Here is a 25447-nt window from a genome sequence, read left to right as displayed (position 1 = left end):
AACCCCCGACCCTAACAATGTTCACAATAATCAAAAGGTAGAAATCATGCAAATGTCCATCAATGGTGAATGCATAAACAAAGTGTGGTTAAGGGTTTGGGTTTGGGTTCAGGTTCAGGTTTGGGTCAGAGCTCTAGATCAGGGTTTGGGTTTAGGACCAGGGTGAGGGTAATGGTTAGAGTTAGAGTTTAGGGCTTAGGCTTATGATTTAGGGTTTAGGATTTAAGACTTAGGGCTTAGGGGTTAAAGTTCAGGGTCAAATTTGAAATTTGGGTTCTGGCTAGGATTTGGGTCCAGGGCTCATGACTCAGAGTTCTGGTTTAGGGTTTGAGTTCAGGGTTCAGGGCTTGGACTCAGGGTTTGGGTTCAGAGTTCGGTTGTGGGGTTCAATTTCAAGTTTGGTATTCAGGGTTCTAGTTTGGGGTTTAGGGTCACATTAAGTTTTAGGGTTAAATTTAGGGGTTAGGGTTAGGTTTAGGGATTACATATAGTCTTCGGTTGTCATCATGGATACAAAATTTCTATCTGAAGTTTATAAATCTGAAATCTATTTAGTCTGGGTGTCAGGAGCTGGTTCAGAATCTCAGATCACAGAAACTGCCTACTGACAGCATTCTGATCCTAGAGTCTCCCAGTCACCCAGAAGCTGCATTTTTCTTGGCTCAAACATACCCTTGGCAGAGAAGGGCCAGCCGGTGCCAAATTTGGGATGATTTCACAATAGTAGAGGTGTGAAACCAAATATTGTGGAAATGTTCATGGAAAATGAAACAGGAGACAAATAATTTGTCCATCCTGGTTCTTCCACAATAACCAAGACCAAGTTCCCAGTAGAATCTGATAATGTTCCCTAGGAAGGACTATGGTACTCATTACCAGTACCAAAAGAGGGCCCCTTCCCCTGGTTTAAAATAAGAATCACAGGAGGATACTTCCTATTTTGTTGTCAAAAATAAAATTTTACTAATAATTATTTGGATGTGCCAGTGTGCATTTGTGGAAGCATTCCCAACATTTTCCATACCCAAAGCTTCATCAATACACGGATAAAATGCAGGCAACATTGTAATGCACTGCTCATTGGAATACCAAGTACAAGGAGGGCTATTAGTAGTGATAAAAATATATCTATTATTAAACTCAGAAAGACACTCTTTATGGGCACTTAATGAGGATACCTATTAATAAGATCTAACATCTCATCATACGGAATTCACCCATAAAAATCATCAAGAACAACAGCCTGCTGACCACTGTAACCACCCCACCATTTACCTGTAGGCCTGTAATACACACTCCAACCGCTAGAGACACACTTCTCAGCAGCAGAACGGGACTTGCCCACTCTCGGGGGACCAAATATTACAGCGATGTAAAAAATCCCACTCCTTGGAAACCCCAGCCGTTAGGACAAAGTCACAGAAACCACACCCACGACTTAATAAAGGACAGACATCTCGTTAGCTGGACACTGCAGAGCACCACCGCTCTCACGAAGCAACCCCACAGTGGACTCCAGATCTGTCCTCTTCCCAGGATTACGAGGTGCACCACATTCTTCCAATGCTCCAACCTTAGAACAAAACCTTTAACTCTCCTCGTCAGTCCTGTGTGCAGACTCACAGTGAGTCCTGAGAAAGCCAGACACCTTCTTGAGAGCACTCAGCCTCTCACGCCTATCCCAGCAGATGGAGGGTGCCGCTCTCCCCGACGTCTGTACCAACTAGAAAATACTTGGAACAAGTCTTGCCATACTCCACGCAAAAGGCATATTCTTCATCTGCAAAATTATTGACGGTGAACCACCACGGATTCCTCGCAGCTTCTTGAACCTAGGTAAATTGGAGATACAGGTTGGCCAGAGCTATTATCCTCAATCCCCATAACCCCAGCCCCCCCCCACACACACACACCATTACCTTGTGCATTCCAGACCCGTTTCCATCAACTTTGCTCATTCTCAGCCACTGTCTCTGCAGATTAGTACAGTAGTACCGAGGTGCCGGGACTGAGGTGCTAGGTACTAAGCCAGCACCTTGGACTCACTCACTACCAGAAATCAATACTCGTTTTATCAACAAATGCATCTCAAAAGACATTGCCACCATGGCAATTAGAGAAGTCATTACAACACAGGACCTAACAACCTGTGCCAGTCTCCACTGTCCCACTCCCTGGCTCCAGCGATTGGCTCATCCATGGGCATGTGACCTGGTCCCAGCCAATGAGGTGACAGGAAACTCGGGTCTCGGCCTTGCAGAGCAAAGCTTCCCGTGGACCACCCAGGCCAGGGGCTTCTCCATCACGACTGCAGAAGCATCCGAGGCATGGCCAGTGCCCGCGCCCCAGAGGGCCCAGGAAGCCAGGTGCTCGAAAACACTGCTGAGGGCTGAATCAAACTTGACCTGAAGCCCACACTTACTAAGTCCTCCACTGACTCACAAGATCCATAAATGTCCTCACGGTCTGGGCCTGAACAAGGTGACCGCCTGAGAGGCATATAACCCGGAAGATATACCCGCCAGGCAATGGGGACATATTCAGCAAAACAATACCTAAATATAATTCAACGCAAACTTCTCGTGGGAAGCTCCAGGCATACAGATAAATACGGGGGAATTCCTGAAGTGTTACTTGTTGGCCAATCTCGCTATCATCCTTTTTAGGGGCCGGGGTCAGGCAGGGACCTCCCGGTGTATGCCCACTCTGCCATTTGAAAACAAGAGCCCTCTCACCCATCGTCCATCAGGTTGCAAATCTGGGGTGTGGGCAACTACCACCCATGGACCAAACGTGACCTCCCCCTGTATTCTGTAAACAAAGCGTGGCTGGAACACAGCCACACACATTAGTTATGTGCGGTCTGTGGCTACTTTCGAGCCACAATGCGAGAGTGGGGTCGTTGTCCGAGAGACCACATGGATTGCAACACCTAACAGAAAATCTTTACAGAAGACGTCACAGAAAACTCTGTGCCGATCCCTGTTCTAAAGATGATAAAACACGTCACGCCTTTGAATAGAACGTAGTGCCTTCTGGGTAAAATCTCATTTCTTTATGCCCATAGGCAAGGACTTCCATCATTTTAGCCAGACCTCCATATCCATCCCCCTCTGTTTATACCTTTAACGGCACGTGTGCATGTCTACAATGCAGTGGGAATTCACTGTGGTTTACATGGTAGTGATGCTCAGAGACGGAGGTGTGAGTGTGAGCGTGTGAGTGTGAGTGCATGTTCACTGTTTGCTAGCCACGGTATGCAAGTAGAATACAATACAGTAGCAGGCTTTCTGTCTCACAGTAACGGCCACGTTATGTGGTTACGTAATGATATCAGAAGGAATCCAACTCACAGAACAAACTTCATGTGGGAGGACTCTCAAATCCCTCGTCCTGGGCACCATGCTCCACCGAGGCTGGGGGCACACAGAGGGACAGAGACTCACCCTGCCCATCAGGGTTTTGAAGGATGCCTGCTGTTCCAGGACAAAAGATCCCAAAACCATTCACCTACCTGTCATCCAGCCAGGCAGCTGCGAGTACTCCCAGCAGAAAGGACAGACCGAGAGACAACGAATGACAGCATGGTGTGAAAATGCCACTACAGGGGGTGCTCAGGAGGACTGGGGGTGTGCAGGGTCGGCAGAGTAGGGGCAGGGGGACCGGGAATGCTCCAGGGTGATAATTGCAGCTGTGTCACTACAGGGGATGCTCAGGAGGACTGGGGGTGTGCAGGGTTGGCCGAGCAGGGGGCAGGGGGACCGGGAACGCTCCAGGAGGATGGTCACAGTTATATCTTTGTGTGGTTACATGTGTCAGTGTGACCGCACATTGGCCAGACTGGAAATGACAGGGCCGGAGAGGGTGGTGTCACCGAAGAGTTGAACAGGCACCAGGAAAAAGCAACTGCTGTCCTGGCCCCAGACTTCAGCCAGCACCTTGGGATCACCCAGGTCTGCTCTGGCCCTCTGTTCCCCCTGTACCACCATCCACCAGGACAGCTCTGGGCAAAACTGTGTCACCAACCTCCCACCCTCTGCCTCACTCACCTCAGGCCTGGCCAGACCCAGACCACCACCAGGGATGCCCACCATCCTTGCAGTGAGAGACCAAAGGCTGTAAGCCCCTCCAAGCTGGCCAGACCTCTGGGGTTCCCCACACACACCCCTGATGGTGGTGAAGGAAGTACAGCTGGAATCTGCTCATCTCACCTTCACTGAGAAGAAACGGATCCTACCCACGAGACATACTTTACATTTACACTCTAAAAAACACGTTTTCTTAGGGACTTTCACACCAAACTGTCTGCTGCAAGGCAAAAGGTCAGTGATGAGATTTCCTTCAGTATGATTTCATTGTACATGCTTATATGAGTCCCTAAAGCTGGGTGTGTGTGACATGAGGTATGCAGTTTCCCATTTCCTTCAAGTCTGAGCTACTGAGGGCTGAGCACACTTAGTATGTATTTTTGTTGCTTTCACAGTATGATGACTTTTCTCACCTTTATCTCCAGACCCAAGGACAGGGAACAAAGGCAACACAGATCTGCACACTTTGACATGTCAACAGAACCCTGAAAACCCAGGTTCTCACAGAAGGTGAAGGTTAAGGACCACGGTGACAGAAAGGGGAGGCAGATAGCAAGTAACCAAAAGAAAATGTCACGTGTCCACGAGTGGCCACCTTCTCTACCTGTCGGAAGCAAGCCATGCCTGACAGGAGGGAGCCACAGCTGGACCTGGTCCCTCCGTGTGGGCTGCTCTTGAGAGTAGCAGAGGATGTGCTGAGCTGGGTGTGGGTGCAGCAGGGAGATGGGCAGCTGGCCACAGAGGCCACCTGCCAAGTACCCGTAGGACAAGCTCCCGGTCCTCAGCTAAGGCTAAACAATAATTATGTTTATTTACATATTTACTGAGACAGGTAAGGTGCTCAGTGCTTTGAGTGACTATATTCTCTCCCATTTTATTTTCTAAGAATACACTTTATAGAGGTACGATTGACATACAAAAAGCTTCACATAATTAATGCATGCAACTTGACCCAAACCCTAATATCTAGTTAAGATATATTCTGATTTAGAATACGGCTCATAAATTACTTGATGGTTTTTAGGAGTTAGGGGATCCAGGGACCAAACTTATTCTATCTTACTCTCCCTTGAATTTGACAGGTTGAAACACCCTCCGCCACGTGCAATCTGGAGAGTGGCCACACGGGGGCAACAGTGAGTACACATTAGCGCAAACAGCGCTCAGAAAGAGGAATGGGGGTTCCGAGCAGCCGGCCGGAGTAGTCGGGGCTCCGGGTGTCTCGTGGAGGAAGTGACCAGGAGACTCGTCACTGGTTACTACAGTGCAGCATCAGCGTATGCGCTCTGCCTGACCCGCGACCCCAGGGGCATTGGGGGCGTTCTAGCTCCAGACGATCTACAGCCTGCAAATCAGCCCGAGCTCAGCCTCCGCGGTCTGTGTTCTTTGCCCCTGGGTGTGGCTCTTTCTCTGATTCTTGTTTTGTTTTCCTCTGAACTGCACTATTTTGTGTGGCTTCGGTCCTGTTAACTGACACAAATTCTTTCTGAAAATAAGTGGAATATCAGTCATACTTGTTTCCCAGGTTATTCAATAGTAACAGCCTTTTCCGGGCCCCCTGGGCCTTCATCTGCTCTCCCTAACACCAACTCCGAGAATTTTAAAAACAAATTATACTTTCAACAGTTTAAAAGAATTAGTTTGTTTTTTAAAAAAATTCAACAAAGTCACACTTTAAATAATCTATAAAATGGTCTATAAACATTGAATGAGCAAGGTTTTACAGGATGAAGGAACAAGTCAAGGTCAGGGATGGGATTAGGGTGTGTGAGGCTGAGGCTCAGGGTTAAGTGTGCAGGGTCATGGTCAAGGTGAGGGTCAAGAGCAGTGTCAGCGGGGGGTTGGTCAGCGTCCCTGCTGCACCCCCCAGCGCCAGGTGCAGCTTGGGCAGGCACCACCTCCTGAAACGCTCTCGCGCGCTGGGCTGGAGGTCTAGCTCCCTCACCTCTTGGAGTCGTCGGTGCTGCCTAGCCCTCCCTGCCCACTCCACGGGCATGCACCTGTCACCAAGGCAGCGCCCTTGGAACAGAATGTTCTGTACGCCGATGGGCTCCAAGCGCTCAGAACATCTGTGGCACAGAGTAGTGCTCAATCGAAAGCTTGTTTCATAAGCAACGAGTATCCCCTAAGGTATTTCTGGAGGGAAAAAGTACATCTGGAAATAAACTGTTCGCAGTAGTTCTCTCCGTGGAAGAATTACAAGAGTCTTTCATGGTTGACTTGACACATGTCCATACTGTTTCAAATTTTAAAAATTAATGTTGATTATTTTATAATGACCAAAAACGGATTTTTCCACTCTGAGAGAAAGCAAAGAACTCCAGGTAAAGTTCCTGATAAGGTGACAAGACACTCATTGCACTGTTGCTATTACCCAAGGCTCAAACAACTGGCAGCCTTTTGGGAGCCTTGGAGCACCCTCGAAGAAACCCTACTCTAGTTCTCTTCTCTAAGGAGGAAAGACAAACCAAGGGGCAAGACAGCACGGAAGGTCTACTTATTCAACAGCAGCTTTGAAAAGGAATCCTCGTGAGACAGTGAGGGGATGTATTTCCTCATTCTACTTCACTCCTTTCCCACACGTTTCTGTCCTTCCCAGGCTAGAGCCTGATGCAAAAAACTGTCTCAGGTGTACTTATACACGACCTTGGAGGGCACAGTCTGGAGGTGCAGACAGACGGGACGTTTGTAACAGGGGGACAGCAGAGTCTCATTGTAGCCCACCAGCAAGTGGAACTTGTGTGCAGGCAGCTGCCTCAGGACCAGGGCAGAGACCTCCAACTGGTGAGCCCGGCGCTTTAGGATCTGCGGGTCGGCCAGACACACTGGGAAGGTGCCCAGCATGAACTTTTGAAGGAAAACATCCTCCACCATTTGCTCTGCAGCATGGTCCTCCCCGTACAGGTTACCTGAAAGGAGAAGGGCACCTCGAAGACTCAGCAGAAACTCCAGAGGTAACATCCAAGAGCACTGGGCACTCAATTCCGCCCCCACCCTGGCTGCTTCTCTCTTCTTCTACAGGTGGAATAAAAAGAACAACACTTTGAAGTTCAAAGTACATTATTTCATTACATTCGCAAACAAATCCTGTGAAGTAGGTATTCTCAATTATCCTGGTTTTACACAAGGGAAGACTGAGGCCTTAGCAGGGCATAGAACTCAGATGATCCTTTCCTGTCTAGCCCTTTCCCACTTTTTCTGGACCACTTATAGAAGCACTGGCCATCCTTTGGCCCAGAGAGATGAGGCCACCAGCTACTTCTGAGACTAGGGACACGAGCTTTCTCACCGACCAGGGCCATGGCCTCAACCAGTGGATCCTCAGTGTAGATGCTGAAACTCCCACAGCAGAGCCTCCACTCCCATCCCCAGGTCCCCGGATCCTGAAACTCCCACAGCTCACACAGTGTGCGTGAAGAGCCTCCGCTCCCATCCCCAGATCCCCGGATCCTGAAACTCCCACAGCTCGCACAGTGTGCGTGAAGAGCCTCCGCTCCCATCCCCAGACCTTAGAACCAGAACCTGAAAAGGGTGGGGGACAAGAATCTGTATTTTAAGGTCTCTAGACAGATGGATCTCAAAACACCCAGGTTGAGAAGCCTCATACAGAACAAAACACAGCTGATTCTCACTAGTTCCCAGTAGTTATGTTCTATGACGTCACCATGGACAATGAGGGACACTCACCCCTCGCTCCTAGGGGATATAAGGAGTTAGGTTTCCGCATGCCCTGGGTTAAGACACATCAATATATAACCTTGTTTCATGTGTGTTTCTGCTTAAAGACCCCTTGTTTGATACACATTGCCGCTGAGCGCTGAGCTCTGCCAGCAGCACTGTACCTCGTGCCTGAAGGAAGCTCACCTAACACGCACTTTCTCCCCAGTGTACGTCACACCCTTCTGGTGCCTCACACTCCAGCATTAGGGCCATTTTAAGGCAGCGAAGTCACCGACAAAAAGCACAAAACTGTAAACATGGGGCACTAGTGGATCTCGAAAAGAACACTCCTTTACAATCTGAGCAGAAACAAGAAGGCAGTGCCCTCCGCAGGGAAGGGTGTGGGGGATGGCTGCTCGCCCACGTCCCACAGTGATTCCCGAATATGAAATCTGCAAATGAAAACCTTGAATACGGAGGAGTTGAATCAAGCCCCTCGCATGTGTTTATCTGGTGTTTGTGTGATAGCCACGGCTGAGAACTTCAACTGCAGGGCGCCCCACACCACGGCCCCTCACCTGTGTGCAGCGACAGCCGGCCCTTGCAGTGGGCAATGTAGTGCGGCCCGTGCACCTCCTCGTAGGTCACCGGCTTGTCCTCCTTGTCCACTCTGAATCGGGCCACCTGGTTCTAGGAGCAAGAAGGGCCTTGACTCTGCACATCCACCGACCCAAGCCACCATCCCCACCGCACACACCTGGACCCTCCAGTCCCCGTCCCCACGGCCCCCGACCCAGTCCCTAGGGCCCCAGCCACTCCAATCCCCCCCGACCCCCCACCCCAGACTCTTAGGTCCCTACGCTCCCAGCCCTAACCCTAACACACAAATTCAGCGCCCACCTGAACACAAACCCTAACCCTGACCCTCAATCTCATCCTCGCCCTCAACTCTGCCCTCCAAGGAGGTTTCCACTCTGTTGGCAGATTGGACCCTCCAAGCTCCAGGATTCTAACCCTAACCCTAGCCATGGCTCTGACACTACACTTGCCCAAAGCCTAGGTCTGAGAACAGAGGATTTGGGACACCTGACCAACACCAGAAGACTCAGCCAGAAACACAGAAGGGAAATCGTGCCATTTGGAAGACCGGAATGGCACCAGAGCAGGAGGATTTTGAATGAAGACCTTGGCCAAGGCACACATTCAGCGCCCCCATGAACACAAACCCTAAGCCTAATTCCTAACCCTAACTCTGACCCTAACCCTAACCTAATCTAGTTTTGTTTTTTTTTTTTTTTTTTTTTGGTTTTATTTATGAGAGAGAGAAAGAGCACAGAAGGAGAGTAAGAGGGAGAAGCAGACTCCCCGCAGAGAGCCTGACATGGGGCTCGATCCCAGGACCCCGGGATCATGAACCGAGCTGACCTGAAGGCAGACGCTTCACCGACTGAGCCACCCAGGCACCCCCTGTTTTTAAATTCATAGTTTAGCACTGACTTAGGAAAGCACTCTTCCCTGAGATTTCCATTGTTAAGAAGAGGGGCTGCTCTTCTGAATGGGGCAGTATCAGTAAACACCATGATGACAAGGAGATGAAGACAGAGTTCATGTTCTGTGAACTTGGAAGAATACTCCCTTGTTTACTTGGTTCTGTGTCAGTTAACGGCAAAAGGCTGAAACTTCTGCGAGCTATTTGCAGCGAGAGACTAGCTGATGAGACGTTGAGACTACCAAACAGAGTAAGTGCAAAACCCAAGAAACTGCCGGAAAGAAAGTGCGTTGAGCTTAGAAGCTGACGGAACCAGATTTTCAGTATGTCACATATGTGAACTTCCATACTCTGCAGGCTTTCGACAAAGCGGCACCTCGGGTTGCTAAGATCAGACCGTACCTACAACTGCTGACGTGCTCACGGAAGGCTGTGCCACAGGCTTGAAGCTCCAGTTGTGGCTGGGAAATATCGGGCGTGTCTGCGGCAGAGACAGGGCTTCGTCCAGCACGACGTTCCAAAGACGCCACTGCTCACTGTACCGAGGAGCTGGTAAAGGAAGAGGACGTCCACTCGGAATGAGTGAGGCCACCAGAATCCTTTTCTGCCGATGAGTCCCGTTTTGGAAGACATGCATATGTGTGATTTGAACACAGTGGTGGTGTCGTTGCCAGGAAAACCGTTAGGTCTGAAACGTACAGAAACCGTGCACAGCTACATTGCCAGTCAGTGTAGTTTGGAGACTGAGTTTTGTGTCGTGTGTCCTGATGGCACAGCCTCAATGAGGATAGGGCTCCAGAGCGGCCTCCCAGAGAGACGAGCTGGCACCAGGACCTCAGTCGACACCCTGCCTTCTTTACTGACCGTGCCTTTCCTGAGAAACGTCAGCTGAGCCAAGCAGTGTGCTTAGAGAGGCAGTAACATGGAGGCTTGCATGACAACTGATGTATTAAACTCAGGATTATTCTTTATTGAGTATCGTATGGGAGCTCATCATAAGGAAATTCTGATGGATTTTTAGATACGATGGTTATCAGGGGAGGAGTCTAGCTTAGAATGTTTGACTACAGAGGAGCTCCGAGTGTCTCTGCAAGAAGGAAACCCATGGTGGCCCCACCTCATTAACACCATGACTCAGACAGTCTGACAAATTGTCTGAGATCTTCAATATTTAATGAGCTTAATATTTCTGTGCAAGAACAGAATACCACTCACCTTCATTAGGACACACAAGGTCATAGGACACAAATAAATGTTCAAAAACTAGAGCAACGAAGGGTCTGCAGATCGCAATAATGAATTCCACAATTAACAAATATTATCTTGGTATGTGCACATCTGTGAAAATTGTAACCAAACACCTTGAGAATCAATAGAATGTGGGCTTTTTTGGGAGAATGTTTTGAATATAATTTTCCATCAAATAAAGATCCATCCCTAAAGAGTTAATAGGTGCCGAGCGTATTGGTTCCTCATAGTTAGCCAAACCCAACCAGAAAACAGCAGGCCGGGCGGCTCCTGGGGCACCAAAGAAGACACAGTGGCGTGGCGAGAGTCTGCAGAGCCAAGGGGAGGCCTCCCTCACCAGTGTCAAGGGGCACTTGTGTTTTGCTTGAAGTCGGGCCGCGTTACGGCATCAGCGTATGCTGACAAGGGTGACGCAGAGGGATACAGCCCTGATGTTGCAGAAAGAGGCAGCAGAGGCCTCCCTGGGGAGAAGCGACAGGAAGAGCGTTGCCGTCGGTGTGTGTGTGAACACGGGTCCTCTCACACAGCGCGAGAACACACAAATGTATATGCCTGTGAAGGAAGCCACGCTGGTGGATGTGGTCTTGTGACTGTGCGTAGTTTTCCTTCTGATTTCTTCCGTTCCTCAGTGAAACAAGAGCCGAGGCCCAGAAGGTAAGACGAGACTGGCACTGTGACAAGTAGCTATCTCGAAGGATGTGAGGACACCCACCCCGGAAACCCGGAAGCCATGAGCAGCACTAAGGACCCACCCAAGGTGAGTCCTGGACGTGAGGTCCACTGAGGTAGCAGGTGGAAGGAGAGAGGGGGTGGGCAGGGGTCATCCAGTGGGGGAGGGCGAAAGCACAGCTGTGAGCAAGGGAGGGGTGCGTTGTCACGACGGTGCAGTAAAGCCAGGGCCGGGAGGTGCGTGTGGACTGTGACAGTCGGCCAGGGTGCTCCCTGAATACCTGCTGGGCACCAGGGGCAGCAAGCACGGAGGACGTGCTCATCGGGAGGCTTGCCTGAACTAGACACGGCAGAGTGCAGCCCCTGGTGCTGTGGAGACCAGGAAGCGGCCCTGGCAGTGGCTGACTGAAGCAGGGGAAGGGGGTTAGAACCTTAGGTGGGTTAGGTATGTGCAAGCAAAGTCACCACAATTGGTAACCGGAGTCGTCAGTGGGGAGGACTGACTCTACTGCCCACCCCCTCCTCAACTGTGAGGCACTTGGAGAGTGTGTCTCGGACAGCGCCAGGCAGGACTGCAGGGCAGCCGCTAATAGCTTATGCTTCCAGGGGCTGCGGTTTGGAGAAGAAAAGCCACAGCCCAGACGCAACCAAGGGGGCACCCGGTCCACCTCCAGTAGGGACAGCACTCTGGAGACATGGCAGGAAAATGGAGAAGAAGAGGAGGAGCGGGGCAGGTCTCCATTAGAGCCAGCCCTGACTGCCGGAATCATCCAGAGGGTTTCAGAACAACAGATGTCCAAGCCGCACCCCCGGGAACACTGCTTCTGGGCTACACTGAAGCCCGGGGCTGGCATCCGTAGACATCTGCCCAGGTAGTGCCACAGGCGGCCAGAGACCAGTGGGTGAAGGACGGTAATGGGCACAGCATAGGGAATAGTCAGTGGCATGGTAGTAACCTTGCACGGGGACAGATGTGGCTGCACTTCTCGTGGGGAGGGCTGAGTATGGTACAGAATTGTGGAGTCCCTAAGTTGTACTCCTAAAGCTAATGTAACATTTTATGTCGACTGTACTTCAATGATCTAATTACATAAAGTAGGTGATGGGTCAATCAGAGCAAAGGTGGCGGCTATGGCCAACGCAGAATCCATGATCCCTGGGGCCTTTGGGGACGGGGGCTCCGCGTGGCCTTGAGTACAGTCTCTCCAAGCAGCCACCTGTTGAGTTACAGGTGATCTTGGTCACACTCTTGGTCTTGTGTTCTTGGAATTCTGCGCGTGAGCAGGCTACAGCGTCTCCAGACCTTCTGCAGAATACTCATTGCAAACAGGCCCACGAGGGGGTGAGGTCTGGACGAGGGCCTGACGTCTGTGACAGACAGGGCCAGCTAGAGACGGGTGAGGGACAGGGTGACAAAGGGTGACAAAGACACCATGGTGATCAAGCCAGAACAGTTTGGGGGAAGGTGGAAACCGTCCCCAAATGCTGATGAGGAGCCCCTGGGGCTGGCCAAGGGCTAAAACCCCTGGGTCCTCGCAAGCACCCTGACAAAGCCTCAGCCACCAGGTGGCAGCAGGGGACAGGAGCGGGGCCGGGTCCCACACACAACTGCTGCTCCTGGGCAAGTCTGGGTGCGGACTCAGGTGTCTCAACCCCCTATGTCCATTCTAACATCTCCCCCAGACCCTGGACTTCCTGGGGCTGGCCTTGCACAGAAGGAAGCTGTGTCTCAGCCTGTGGCCCCTCCTCGCCTCCTCCAGTGGTGGGAGAATCCCACCAGGCCCCAGGGGTGGCCTGGCTCCTGGCCCCTCAGTCTCTCTGAGGCCCACCTCCTCCCCCTGGACCCTACTGTCCACTTGGGCCTCCTGTGGCTCTGGGCCCATCTCCCACTACCCAGATCCACAGGCCCAGGAAGCCCCCACCCCTGCCCCAGTGGAGACCCTCAGGCATGTTGAGCAGCAGGGGGACCGCCCCAAAAGAAAGGCATGAGCCCAACCCCAGAGCCTACCCCTCTTAGCCACAGAACAGGCATGGCCAGAGGCCTGTGGCATCCTGGCCCCACTGTTCTTCCCCACCAGCCTCGCATCTCACCCTCTCTGACGTCCACTCAACCCAAAACCACGTGCAGACCACCCCTCACAGGGTACCCAAGCCTGTTGCTGCTTGACACCCATGGGAGCCCAGGTGAGGACACAGCGCCCCCGCCCCCCCGGCTGCCCAACCTACACTCTCACTGCCAAGGTCTTGACAGGCAGGTTGGCCCCACCCCCAGGCCAGGTGCCACCTCCGAGGCATAAAGCCCGCAGAGACAGCTCCTGAGGGACCTCCGCTGTCCGCCATGAAGGGAAGCAGCACCCTCCTGCTGGCGGTCCTCACCCTGCTCTGCTCCTGCGGTGAGTCTGGGCGCTTCCCTCAGCAGGGCCCCTGTCTGGGGGATGGACGGGGACCTGGGGAGCTGAAAACCCAGGCAATAGGCCCCTCACAGTGATGGACGGTGCCTGACTGGCCTCCACCACAGAACACGGATGTGGGCGGCGACCCTGAAGCCCCCGCCGATCCCAGTCCCCACGCGGCCCCACCCACCCCCAGCCCAGCTCCAACCTCTGCCCCAGCCCTAGCATCACCAAGCCCAATGTCACCAACCCAGCCCAGCCTGACCCCAGCCCTCCAAGCCCCAGGTCAGGCAACCCCACATGGAGGGGACATTTCAGCTGCGTTAGGGGCTTGACTCCTTCCCTAGAGATGTCGGGGAAACCCAGAGTGGAGGGAGGAAGAAGAGGTTAGGGGTGACAGAAGGGGTCTGTGGGCAGGTGGAGTTGGGGGGTGCTGTGGTGGAAGATCTGAGGCAGGTGAGGCGGGAGTCGACACAGAGGGTCTGGAAGCCGAGACTGGAGTGCTGGGAGGTCTGGGGTCATGGGCTGAAATGCAACCCTCCTGTCCTGGTGTCACCCTGCCCCCACCACACAGGGCTGGCCACCGGGGAGGACAGCAGTGAGTTTTTCATGGACTTCCTGCAAACGTTGCTGGTGGGGTCCCCAGAGGAGCTGTACGAGGGGCCCCTGGGCAAGTACGACGTCAATGCAGACGCCAAGGCAGCACTGACTGAGCTCAAGTCCTGCATAGACGGCCTACAGCCCATGCACAAGGCGGAGCTGGTCAAGCTGCTGGTACCGGGGCTGGGGGTGGGGGGCACCCAATTCCCTAAAGGCCTGCAGCCCCAGCAGGACCCACAGCCCTGCCCTACTGGCCCTCCACCAAATGCCATGGCTCCCGATTGCCCCCCCAACACAGCCTACCACCCTTACAGACACCCTGACCTGCCGCAGTCAGCAGAAGTGGACATCCCAGACCTCACTCCCCGCAGAGCACCCTCAGGCTCCCCCACACAGACATACATGCATGGGAACACCTGCATACGAGTGCACACACACACCCACGCGGGTGCACGCACTACTTCCCCAACTGCCAGGAGAGGGCTGGCCGAAATGTGCCAGAGCCTACTGTCCCCCAGGGGCTGGCCGGGGCCTGTCTGCCCGATGGAGATGGGGCTTTCTAGTTTTTGATCACCAAGGATGGGATCCCCCAACCCTCTTGGCCCACACCTGTCTGCTTTCTAGGTGCAAGTGCTGGGCAGTGAAGATGATGCCTAGCAGACCCCAGCCACGGCTCCAAGCAGCCACAGGACCAGCTACGCAGGCAGCCATGGCCATGCCGCCCCATTACCACTTCCCCATGCATGAGTTTATCCTAAAACTGTTCGGTCAATAAAGCCTCCTTCAGCTCAGGCTCTGGCTCCTGTCTCTCCCCACACTCAGAGACACAACTACACGCACATGGAGATTGACATACGAGGGTCACATCCACAGAGCATGCACGTAGCAGCAGCCCCACACAGAGGGCAGACCCACCAGATACCCGTGTGGACAGCCAAGAGAGACAGACAGGCAGGAGGTGGACACAGGAAGGCCTGCAGAGGCAGTGGTGGGACGCAGGAGCAGTGCCTCAGAGCAGGGAGGGGCACAGTGCCCCAGGCAGAGGACATGGCCAGGACTGGGGGGTCAGGCTGGGGGCACGCTGCATCTGAAGGCTGTCATTCCAAGATCATACATGTACACGCTATCCACAGTGGCACAAGCCCAGGGGTTGAAAGCAGTCTCCCCAAAGTCACCCAAGAAAAGAATCTACCTGGAAGGAATGCAGACCCAAGCCAAAGCCCCAAAAGGGTCCTTGACAAAGTCAAGAAGAAAGTGCACCTGCCCTCGAGGACCCCCGTGTTCCGAGGGGTGGGCATGGCCAGCAGTGGCACAGGAGGGAGAGCAGGGTCTGAGAAAAGTTCCGCAGGACAGCAGCAGGCCCCCACCCCAACTCCCCAATCAGTGCCGACCCTACCCTCACCTTGGATCCCAGGGTCCCAACTGCTGGAGCCTCCCTGTGTCTCGGTTCCCCCAGATCAGCGGTCTTCACTGGGGACAGGGCTGACTAGGTTCATCTCAGCCCCTCACAACTTTCGCTCCCCCGCCACTCCAGTTCTGGGCCCCGTGGCCTCCTTGACCAGTACAGAACCTTGCTGTCCCTTTTCCTGCCCTCCAAGCCTCTGCCCTAGCCATCGCAACGAGGAGCAGAGCAAGGTCCCGACCTGAACCCTCCCTGGTGAGGGTGGGCTTCCCTGGGCAGAGGCCATTGTCTCCATCACACAGACAGTGATCTAGAACTTGCTGTCCCACAGAGCCACATTCTAGAGCTCAGGGGCTAGGACCCCTCCCCAATTCTCCAAGCCCCCTGGGGAGAGGAGAGACAGGGAGAGGCCTTCCTCTCCATGCCCCTTTTTCGGGAACTCCCTGGCACTGAGGCCAGAGTGACGGGACCGCCTCTGAGGAGCCTTGGTCCATAGGTTGCTCTGAGCACAGCTCCCGGACCAAAGAGGTGAGGGCCCCTCTGGAGCGGCCTCCCCTTGCCCCATGGTGCAGTCTCAGCCAAGAGGTTTCTCAACTTTTGCCCACCGCTCCTTGCCCAATAGTGCCCAGGGTCCTCTGAGTAGGAGGAACCTGCCCAGAGCCTCCTTAGAGCCAGGGAGGGGTGGTCAGTGAGGGCTGGAAGAGACAACCCTTCTGGGCATGTACACGAGAGTCTGGCACTCCTCTTGGGGGTTGGTGGGGGCAGAGCAAGCCCACTACTCCAGGCAGAAGTTCTATAAGTCTGGGACGCAGCTCAAGACCTCACTGAGGAGGCTGTGGCCTGAAGTTCTGCTCATCAGTGGGGACAAAGCAGGGATGGGGTGAGGAGTTGGGTCTTCCCAGCACCTGGTCACCCTCCCGTCCATGCACAGAGCCAGCCATGGCGGAGGAAGTATGGGTGGGCACCTGGAGGCCCCATCGCCCCCGGGGGCCTATCATGGCCCTCTACAGCAGCCCAGGACCCAAGTACCTGATTCCACCCACCACGGGTAAGTGCCTGGGGGTCTGGAATGGGGCTGGGGTGGGGGCAGGAGCCAGGTCTGAGGTAGGCTTGGGATGGGCCTGGGGAGGGCTGGGGAGGGCTGCGGAGGGGGGCTGGAGAGGGCATGGAGAGGGCCTGGGCTGGGTCTGAGGGGTGAGGGGCCTGGGGTGGGCACTGAGAAGGCCTGAAGAATGTCCTGGGGGGGACACGGGGTGACCCTGGGGGACCTGGGATGGGTCTGGGGAGGATTTGGGGGGAGCTGCCTGGGGAGAGTCTAGGGAGGTTCTAGGGGGGTCTGAGGGGTTGGTGTGTGGGGTAGGGCTGGGGAGGGTGAGGGCTTATCCCTGACTCCCAGTGCATGAACCCCTCAGGGGCCAATCGGGTGGGGAGAAGGATGGTGTCTGGTTCCAGGCTGCTCAGAGCCCCTGCCCCACAGGCTTTGTGAAGCACACGCCCACCAAGCTGCGTGCACCCGCCTACAGCTTCCGCGGGGCCCCCATGCTCCTGGCAGAGAACTGCTCCCCAGGGCCCCGCTACAGCGTGAACCCCAAGATACTGAGGACTGGCAAGGACCTCGGCCCCGCCTACTCCATCCTGGGGCGCTATCGCACCAAGACCATCATGACCCCTGGCCCTGGTAAGTGACTCTGGCCCACACTCAGCCCTGCCCAACTCTGCTGGTGGCTACATGTGTTCTGTCAAGGTGAGGGTGTGAGGGAACACAGGTGTCCTGAGCCTCCTATCCCCCCGTTTTCCTCACAAGGGGCACCATCACACCCAAAGCAGCCTTGGAGACCCTCAAGCCTAACTCTGACCCGAGCTTTTCTTGGCCCGAGTCCCTGCACCAGGCCCACATCAGAGCCTGCCCTTCCTCCAAAGCTGCACCTGTTCCCCTGATCCCTGCAGCCCCTGGACACCCCCTGACCAATCTTGGTCACCATCTGTACTGGGGCCTGGAAGCCCTGCACCCGCAGTATTGGGGGTTCTCCTTGATCCCCTGAGCAGGGCCAGCAGCCTGTCTGCATGGTCCTTTCCCTCCGAGCACACCCTCCACTCCTTTCCCGAGCCAGGTGACTACTTTCCAGAGAAATCTACCAAGCACGTGTTTGACTCAGCACCCAGCCACTCCATTTCTGCCCGGACCAAGACCTTTCGAGTGGACAGCACCCCAGGTGTGCAGCAGCCCTGACAGCCAACATCTGACCGGGTTGGAGATCCGGCGGGGGTGGTGGGGGAGGTCGGGGAGACAGGGCAGCCTGATGGCTGTTCTCCTGGAAGTGGAAAGCCCCAGGGAAGGAGTCATCGAAGACTCCGGACGCAGCCTGAGACTCAGTGCCCATATACCCCGCAGGCCCTGCTGCCTACATGCTGCCTGTGGTCATGGGGCCCCACACTGTCGGCAAGGCCTCCCAGCCCTCCTTCTCCATCAAGGGCCGCAGCAAGCTGGGCAGCTTCAGTGACGATCTGCACAAGGCAAGGGCCCCCTGCCAGGATGCAGGGCTGTTCATGCCCCAGAGGTGGCCCCTCTGGCCCCTTCCCCCAGGCCCCAGTCCCCCCAGAATGAAGCCTGTCAGCTCTTCATCCTCTGGGTGCCTGCCACATGCCTGGCACCGCCCTGCCCCCCCCAACACACACACGAGGTTACAGTCTAGGGATGAGGAGGGGCAGACAAGGGACAAGGGTGCAGACAGTAACAGTGCTGAGGAGGGTTGAGCAGGAAAGGGGCTTTAGAGAATGCTGTGGGGAGGGCAAGGAGCAGCCTTTGATAAAGTGGCATGCAGGAAGATGGAAGAAGAAAAGCTGGGAGATATTTGGGGGAGGAGGGTTCCAGCACAGAAGCAGCCAGTGCAAAGGCCCTGAGGTAGATATGTACCTGGGAACTCGAGGAGCCTGAGGCAAATGCCAAGGTGGTGTCACAGCACTGCTGACCTTGCCCGCCCATCCCATGGCCATCAGGTCCCACGGGACAGAGTCCCAGCTGGAAAGGGGCCTCTCTAGCACACACCAAAGGGACAAGCCTGGGACTGGCGCACACTGGGGTGTCATTGCCAGAGCGAGGCTGCTGCAGAAGGGCAATGTCTCACAAAGAGAATGGCCATCCCCACGGTGTGACTATTGTCTGGAGTCAAAAGGAACCCCTGACACACAGACACACAGTGGCTCAAGCTTGAAACCCTCTGCCCGATGCTGGGCCCCGACCCTTTAGAGTCACATGCCCTGGCAGGCTGAGACCGTCTGAGCCTCTTTTGCTTCCTAGACCCCAGGTCCTGCAGCCTACCGCCAGACGGACGTGCAGGTGACGAAGTTCAAGGCTCCGCAGTACACCATGGCAGCCCGGGTGGAGCCCCCAGGGGACAAGACCCTCAAGCCAGGACCAGGAGCCCACAGTCCTGAGAAGGTCTAGAAAGAGCAGGGCCCAGAGGGATGGGGTGAGGGGTGGGGGTTACAGGGAGGAGGGAGCAGGGATGAGGGTGACATGGCCCAGAGGGGGTGCAGAGTGGTCACGACCCAGTGGGGAGGGGTAGTAGGGGCACCGCCCAGAGTGGGTGGGGGGGCACGGCTTGGGGAGCAGGGACCACAGGCCGGAGGAGTTGAGTAGCTGGGGAGCAAGCCCGGAGTGGGTGTGATGGGGAAGGGCCTGTGAGGGTCACAGTGGCCATGCACCCCTAGCATGCCAGGCATTGGTGGCACACCGTTTCCCCAGCTGGCAGGTTCTGCCTTCCCAGAAACCAGTGACAGTCAGTGTACTGAGCACTCACCACGCACCAGCCTCTGTGTTTAAACCTGGCAGTGTGGTCTTGCGGCCGGTCACCTTGGCCCAGGTTCGGGAGGGACAGTGAAGCCACTATCAGCAGCTCTAACCCCAGGGAGGGCAGAGCCTGTCCGGCGAGGCAGGGGTGCCGGCTCTTCTCAGAGCCTCTCCTCTCCCAGGTGACGGTGACCAAGCCCTGCGCCCCCATCGTCACCTTTGGCATCAAACATTCCGACTACATGACACCCCTGGTGGTGGATGTGGAATAGCCCCGGCCCCCACCCTACCCCGTCACCCAGAGCCTCTGCACATCATGCTCCCACAACAGATGCCCTGGGTCGTGTGCTCGGGACGCCTCCTCCACCAGCTGGGCTGTGGCCAGCCTGGCCCTGCAGGGCGGAGCATACTTGTTTGGACAGTTGTGACCAGTTATTTTTTCTATGCTGCTTTCCCATTTGCTATCTTGTTTCCTGCTGTGCCCAGATACTTAATAAATCACAGATTGCATTAGTAATGGGTTTGTCTTGGCAGTAGAATTAAGCTTTTCCAGAAAGGGCTCCTGCCTAGGTGGCTGGGTCCCATCCTGGCTTCCAGGGCCTGAGGTCTGAGCAGAGAGGAGGGCTTGGGATCCTTGGACACCCTGACATGCCCGCCCTCCTAATTCTGCCTTGGGCCCTGCACTTTGCATTTCATTGTTTACTCCAAGAATGCTCACACCAGCATCCATCCCCTTCCACGTGGTCTTCTCCCTGCATGACTGATCTCCCCCCATGACATCTGGGCCCCTCCCTTTGAATCTGGACTAGAACCTGTGACCACCCTCAGTAAAGTGATACTGCATGACCTCTGAGGCCAGGCCATACAACATACAAAGGGAACAGCTCCTTTGTGGAGCTAGGCAACCCCCTCCCTTTGCTCACTCCAGCACCAGCCACCCTGGTGTGAGCTCCACACTTGGTGAGGCCACATCAGCATCCAGGCAGCCAGCACACCAGCACCAACCCTGCAGGCACGTGAGCAAGTCTTCAGATGACAGCAGCCCCAGGCTCAGGTCTGCCAGCCGAGGCCTTAACGTTCTAGGCAGAAGACCATCCCCACCAAGCCGGTGTCGAATTCCAACCACACTAATCATAAAACGTAAATTCTTGTAATTGTGACTAAATATTAAGGTGATCTGTTAACAGCAAAGGCAACATGGGAAGCACAAAGATGTGGGCCAGGAAGGGGAATTCTGAGTAAGGCCAAAGACAGGCATTTCCAGAGGCTGCCTGGAGTCCAAGCCTTGAGGAGTGAAGTGTGGATCTCACCTCACCCCTGGGGAAAGGTTGCTGTGAAGACTGGAGGGTGGGTGGCCCCCCCGTCATCCCCGTGAGCCCACCAGCTATAGCTGTATGAAGCACAGTATGGCCGCTGACCCTCACTCAGCTGGGACCACGAGGCTGTGTTCTGAGCACCTCACCTTTATTCATTTAACCCTTGGGGGTGAGTTACGCAAACCTGACAGAGAAAGCGGCAAGCCTGTGACCACCCGCCTGGGGTGGGGGTGGGAGGAACAAGTGAGGAAGGGGGCAGGGACATGGTAGAACCAGAGAGGGAAGGAAGTGGAATCCAGACCCCCAGCGTCCATGGCCAGTCTATGGACCAGGGTCAGCTCCAGATGAAACTCTCAAGCACCCAAGAAAATCAGAACACCAAAGAGTGTGTTTACTTTGTCGCGAAGCTGTTTATTCCAAATTTTTATTGTTAAACGCCTTGTCCTTGAATTGTGGGATAGAGCCTGGCAGTGTGTCCTCCCTTGGCACACGTTGGGCCCCCAGGTCCTTTCTGTTTGAGTGGTTTCAGGGACCAAGGTCAGCAAACCGCACTTACACACAGGAGTAGGTGCTGAGCACCGAAGGCGGGGAAGGAGGAGGGCCAAGTCTCTGATAGGTCGGCAGCAGAGCTGCCATGCCCCCATCATGGAATCTGTCCGAATGCAACGAGAAAGAGAAACAAAAAGGTAAACCTGAAAGGAACTAAAATCCAGACCCCAAAAGAGCTAGAAGGGCCACAAAGAGCTGTGGAAGTGGAGGCAGGAAGGCAGAGAAGAGGGCTTCAGGAGAACATTGCGGCTTGCGGTCTCAGGGCGACTGCAGTAAGCACTTGTCAAGACTACCAGAAACACAAAATCTAAACCAGGCTGCATTGAATCCGTAGTGGTGGAGCTCGCACAACCGAGCCAAGTTCTCAGGAAGAGAGGTCAGCACCACAGGCCCGGGGGGATGCAGGGTGTGGGTGCATCTGCAGTGCCACCAGACGGAGACACTACACAGGTCTAGTAAGTTTGGTGACCCGTGGATGGGCCCCCGTGGCAAGACTTAATGTGTGATGGCTAACTCAAAGCACGGGGACTGGGGAGGGAGGCAGGACCGTGGGGGCCTAAGAAAGAATGTCAAGGAGTCAGGGGAAACAGCAAAGCCCTACAGACAGGGAGGCAGGTAATCTGACCTCCCTGGAAGAGAAACTAGCATCTAGAGGGACAGGAACAAGCCAGAGCAGAGCACTCAGAAGTAGGAAGGTGGGATTCCCCCTCCTCCAGGAGCCTGAGCGGCCCAGCAGATACGATGCAATAGAGAAGAGTGCCACGGTGACCATGTGAGGAGAGGCCAGGTCTGCTGGATGGACAAGGGACAGGAAGAGGAGAAAGAGGAGGAAGCAGAAGTAAGAACAGGGAGCAGAAGCAATGCTAACGGGGAAGTGTCCAGAGTTGGAGACCAGAGCTGATGTGCGGTCAGTGTGTGTGTCACACCCGGGGCCTGCACGGCAGGCAGTATGGGACAGAGCTAACAGTCCTCTGGAGTAAGGGGGAGTAACCGGGCTGGCAGAAGACAGGAACAAGGAGGGAAGGACACAGAGCTGACGAATCGTTTCTTACGTGTATTTATGCACAAATGAAGGTGCTGACACCTCACCATGGAGTGAAAAACCGCTGGCGCAGTGCCTGTCCTTTCGTTTGTGTGAACGTGGGGCTGGCCACATTGGCAGTGAGAGCCCAGGGAGAGGCGGGCATGGAGGGTAGTCTGCAGAGGCTGAGGATGAGAGGATGGCTAAGAGTTCCCTTAGTGAGGAGATACTCACTGTTGAAGGGCCTCACATGGTGGAGGGGAAGCTGCCTGGTGACCCTCAAGAAGTCACCCATGGGTCCTATGAAGAGAGTCCTTGTAGGGAAGCCTCCTGTCTTGACCCACAGAAGGTGCCCCCTCCCCCAACACACACTCTGCCTGACTGAAATGCCAGTTGGAACTGCTTCCAGACGTCTGGTCTCCAGGAAATACATCTTTGGTGTTGGCTAGATCTTGAATCCTGAGAAAATGGGAGTTTCTGCTCCTGGATACAAGACTGTGAGATCCAAAAGGATCAGGGCCCAGTGCCTTCAGCCAAGGTTGCTGTCCACTTCTTCAACCACAATACCCTGCCCTTCCCGAGGGTGCAGAGGGCAGGCGAGGCTGATCTGCCCATGCTCAGCAGCCCTAGCCAAGAGTGGCTGCCACCTCTGAGCTGAGGAGATGGTGCTCAAAGTTCATAGCCAAACCCCCTTCCTGTGTCAGCTCCAGGCACCTCAGGTATCAGACGTGGCCTTACCCAGAGACACGGATTGGGCAGAGCCTTGAGACGTCAAAGCCCCAAGGGACAAGGAAAGCGCTGATGGCCACGGGTAGCATGTCCAGGATTCCCAGAGGCTCTGATCACACCTGGCTCTGCCAGAGCCTCTGGCACCCAGAGTAGCACAGGGGGCTGGGCCTTGGTTCCCCCAGCAGAAAGAGACCCTTACACACATGGGACCAGCCAACATGAGCTCACTCGGTCAGAGGCAGCCATGAACTCCAGTCACACAGGAAGAAAATTCCTGAGCCAGGATCATCATTTCAAAGGAGTATTTTGTAAGTAGGTCCTCTGGAGCCCAGGACACCAGGCAGGGGAAGACCCTGGTTGCCCCAGGCACCCACAGAAGTCAGCTCCTAGTGGCTCATGTCCTTGCCCTTGACAGGAGATATGAGAGGATGAAGAAGGCCACGATCAGGCCCACAGCCATACCACATAGAAGCTTCCGGTTGTCTCGCCCAGACCTCGCCATTGTGGAAAAGCGCTTCATGCTCCCTGTGAGCAGGCCTGTCATGCTTGTGAAATCCGAGTCCTGAGGGAGGAATCCCAGCAAGGTCACACAGGGGCGGCACCTCCCAACTGCCACACAGGTGCCACAAGCAACACCAGGGGCCTGCACAGCAGACAGTGTGGGGCAGAGCTCACCGCGATGCCCACGCATACTGCAGATCCTTACCATGCTGTCCAGGTACCGGTTCTGGTCTTCTGCGTCCCTATCGATGTCCAGGGCCAGCTGGTCAGGACACAGAGGGGGCAAGGTCAGGCCAGAGAAGACACACTGGATGGCACTTGACCCCCCAGGAGACCAGCAGACCCTGCCAACAACTCTGCCAGAAACAGTGCCACCAGCAGAGATCAGGAGATCCAGGTGTCACCTGGACCTCACACAGATGAGTGCTGCCATGGATGAGTCAAGGAAAATGGGAACTACCTGAAACCCTTCCCAGACTCTACCCTCCCTCTGGTCCCCACTCCAGAGTGCCAGGTGGAGATGAAGGGAAGACCACCACTGACCGATTTGAGCCTGGTGACCTTGGAAGCCAAGCTGTCGGCCATCCGCTTATTCTCCCGGTCTAGAATCTCCTCCACAGCGGCAGGGCTCTGAGCTGTGAGAAGGGAGAGTCTGAGGCGGTGCATCTACCTGTGAGCACTGCCCTTGATCCCCGCACATCCCCTTTGTGGCCTCAGGGCTCTCACTCCAATTCTATCTGGACAAGGGAGAAGCCTCAGGGAACTGGGCTCATGTCCGTTAAGCATGTCCAACCCTAACCCAGGGTCAGGTGCATGCACTTCACACACGACAGGCTGTGTAAAGGACAGCATGTGTGAGCACTTGCCATGTGAGCACTTGTCCTGTGAACATATCCAAGCCGGAATGGACAGGCACCCCAAAGGGTTCAGTCCCACCAGCACTTCCCAAGATTGATTTAGAACCTGTCCACGATCCCTCCACAGATGTCACCAGGATACATGGGACCTGTCCTCAGAAAAACAATTAATTCTGGTAGGGACATACGATTTAGGAAGAGCGGGGGGGGGGGGGGGGGGGGCGGGGAGGGCCCCTGCAGGGACGACCTGTGAACTGGGTCCTGAAGAGCCGACAAGTAACCAAGGAGGAAACAGCTGAGCCGAGTCCGCAACACCCCAAAACAGGGGCTGAGGTCGATCTAGGTCTGCTCACCTCTGCACCCCACACCTTACATGGCACCCAGAGCACGGTCCATGCTGAGACCTGACACGTGACTAGTGCTAGGCCAGGTGACTCCGAATTTCTGTCACATCAGGTGGGTCAGAACCACCTCCCCACAAGCTCGGAGTGACGCCTCAAAGATACGGGTCCAATCGGGGCACAGCCCTACGAATCACTGATGTGTACAAACCCCGAAGGAAGGACTGTTAACATCCTACCAACCACTTCACGTTCGTTCATTCCTTAAGTCCCAACAGCTCGGACCCCGGCGTCAGCACCCCACTTCCCGGGTGAGAACACGGGCTCTCAGAGGAGGAAAGCCCCCTCGCCCAGAGCTGGCTTCCGGGACCTGTGGACGGGTGGACCCGCCGGAGGCCGCAGGCAGAACCACCTGGCAGGGTGCGGGAGCCCCCGCAGGGCCCCAGGGCCCCCTCCCCGGCGCGCGCGGCCCGGCTCCGCCCGCCGGCAGCGTCTCCTGCGGGCAGTCCCGTCGCTGACGGCCGCCCGCACCGCCACCCGGCTCGCTCCCCCGCGCTCACCCCGAGCCCAGTCCGCCATCGCGCCGGGCCCGGGCCCCGGCCTCCGTCAGCCGCGCGGCCACAGGCTCCGCGGACGTGGCGCAGTCGCGGGGAGGACCCTCCCGCCCCGCCGCTTCCGCTCGGGCCCGCAGACTTCCGGCCGAGGTCCGTCCGCGTCCGGACCGGGGAGGGGGCGGGCCGTTAGTGCTTTCCCTGCCAATGACGGCATCGACAGACACTTCTACCGGCCAATCG

The 25447-nt window shown here is 55.3% G+C and overlaps 3 protein-coding genes and 1 pseudogene across 9 annotated transcripts; 2 read left to right on the top strand and 2 right to left on the bottom strand.

Annotated features, from left to right (window-relative positions):
• Positions 1-4094, bottom strand: part of LOC123775530 (histo-blood group ABO system transferase-like) — an 11574-nt pseudogene extending 7480 nt beyond the window's left edge.
• BET1L (Bet1 golgi vesicular membrane trafficking protein like) lies at positions 999-25371 on the bottom strand. Of its 6 annotated transcripts, XR_015721498.1 has the most exons (7): positions 25214-25371; positions 23999-24090; positions 23661-23717; positions 23417-23516; positions 8327-8438; positions 6998-7103; positions 999-1832 (listed from the first exon to the last, which is right to left on the bottom strand). XR_015721498.1 is itself a non-coding variant. In XM_045770849.1 (6 exons), the coding sequence occupies exons 1-6, from the start codon at positions 25230-25232 to the stop codon at positions 6994-6996; spliced, it is 384 nt and encodes a 127-aa protein (XP_045626805.1). In that variant the 5' UTR covers positions 25233-25371; the 3' UTR covers positions 6979-6993. The 6 variants fall into 6 exon arrangements, 5 of the variants coding, with proteins under 5 accessions (XP_045626805.1, XP_045626804.1, XP_045626801.1 ...); XM_045770849.1 differs by lacking the exons at positions 999-1832; positions 6998-7103 and adding an exon at positions 6979-6997; XM_045770848.2 differs by lacking the exon at positions 999-1832 and having other exon boundaries at positions 6995-7103.
• Positions 13493-14804, top strand: SCGB1C1 (secretoglobin family 1C member 1). The gene is made up of 3 exons (XM_045770851.1): positions 13493-13547; positions 14122-14321; positions 14772-14804. Exons 1-3 carry the CDS (start codon positions 13493-13495, stop codon positions 14802-14804), a joined length of 288 nt encoding a protein of 95 aa, XP_045626807.1.
• On the top strand, positions 16489-19611 carry CIMAP1A (ciliary microtubule associated protein 1A). Of its 2 annotated transcripts, XM_045770843.1 has the most exons (6): positions 16489-16597; positions 17027-17227; positions 17661-17762; positions 17942-18063; positions 18848-18988; positions 19522-19611. In XM_045770843.1, the coding sequence occupies exons 1-6, from the start codon at positions 16489-16491 to the stop codon at positions 19609-19611; spliced, it is 765 nt and encodes a 254-aa protein (XP_045626799.1). The 2 variants fall into 2 exon arrangements, with proteins under 2 accessions (XP_045626799.1, XP_045626800.1); XM_045770844.1 differs by lacking the exon at positions 18848-18988.
• Positions 25372-25447: the final 76 nt, after the last annotated feature.

The sequence above is a fragment of the Ursus americanus genome, chromosome 24 (genome assembly GCF_024610735.1).
Source record: "Ursus americanus isolate L20-20 chromosome 24, mUrsAme1.1.p, whole genome shotgun sequence".
Taxonomy (NCBI): Eukaryota; Metazoa; Chordata; class Mammalia; order Carnivora; family Ursidae; genus Ursus; species Ursus americanus.
This window is presented reverse-complemented; position numbering and strand designations above follow the sequence as displayed.

Coding starts and splice junctions, on each gene's coding strand:
- SCGB1C1 (XM_045770851.1), top strand. CDS start 13,493: ATGAAGGGAAGCAGCACCCTCCTGCTGGCGGTCCTCACCCTGCTCTGC. Junction 13,548..14,121: donor CACCCTGCTCTGCTCCTGCG/GTGAGTCTGGGC, acceptor CCCACCACACAG/GGCTGGCCACCGGGGAGGAC. Junction 14,322..14,771: donor CGGAGCTGGTCAAGCTGCTG/GTACCGGGGCTG, acceptor TCTGCTTTCTAG/GTGCAAGTGCTGGGCAGTGA.
- CIMAP1A (XM_045770843.1), top strand. CDS start 16,489: ATGGCGGAGGAAGTATGGGTGGGCACCTGGAGGCCCCATCGCCCCCGG. Junction 17,763..17,941: donor TCGAGTGGACAGCACCCCAG/GTGTGCAGCAGC, acceptor TATACCCCGCAG/GCCCTGCTGCCTACATGCTG. Junction 18,064..18,847: donor TCAGTGACGATCTGCACAAG/GCAAGGGCCCCC, acceptor TTTGCTTCCTAG/ACCCCAGGTCCTGCAGCCTA.
- BET1L (XM_045770845.2), bottom strand. Junction 23,718..23,998: donor AGGTCACCAGGCTCAAATCG/GTCAGTGGTGGT, acceptor TGTCCTGACCAG/CTGGCCCTGGACATCGATAG. Junction 21,308..23,416: donor CAACCGGAAGCTTCTATGTG/GTATGGCTGTGG, acceptor GCATTCGGACAG/ATTCCATGATGGGGGCATGG.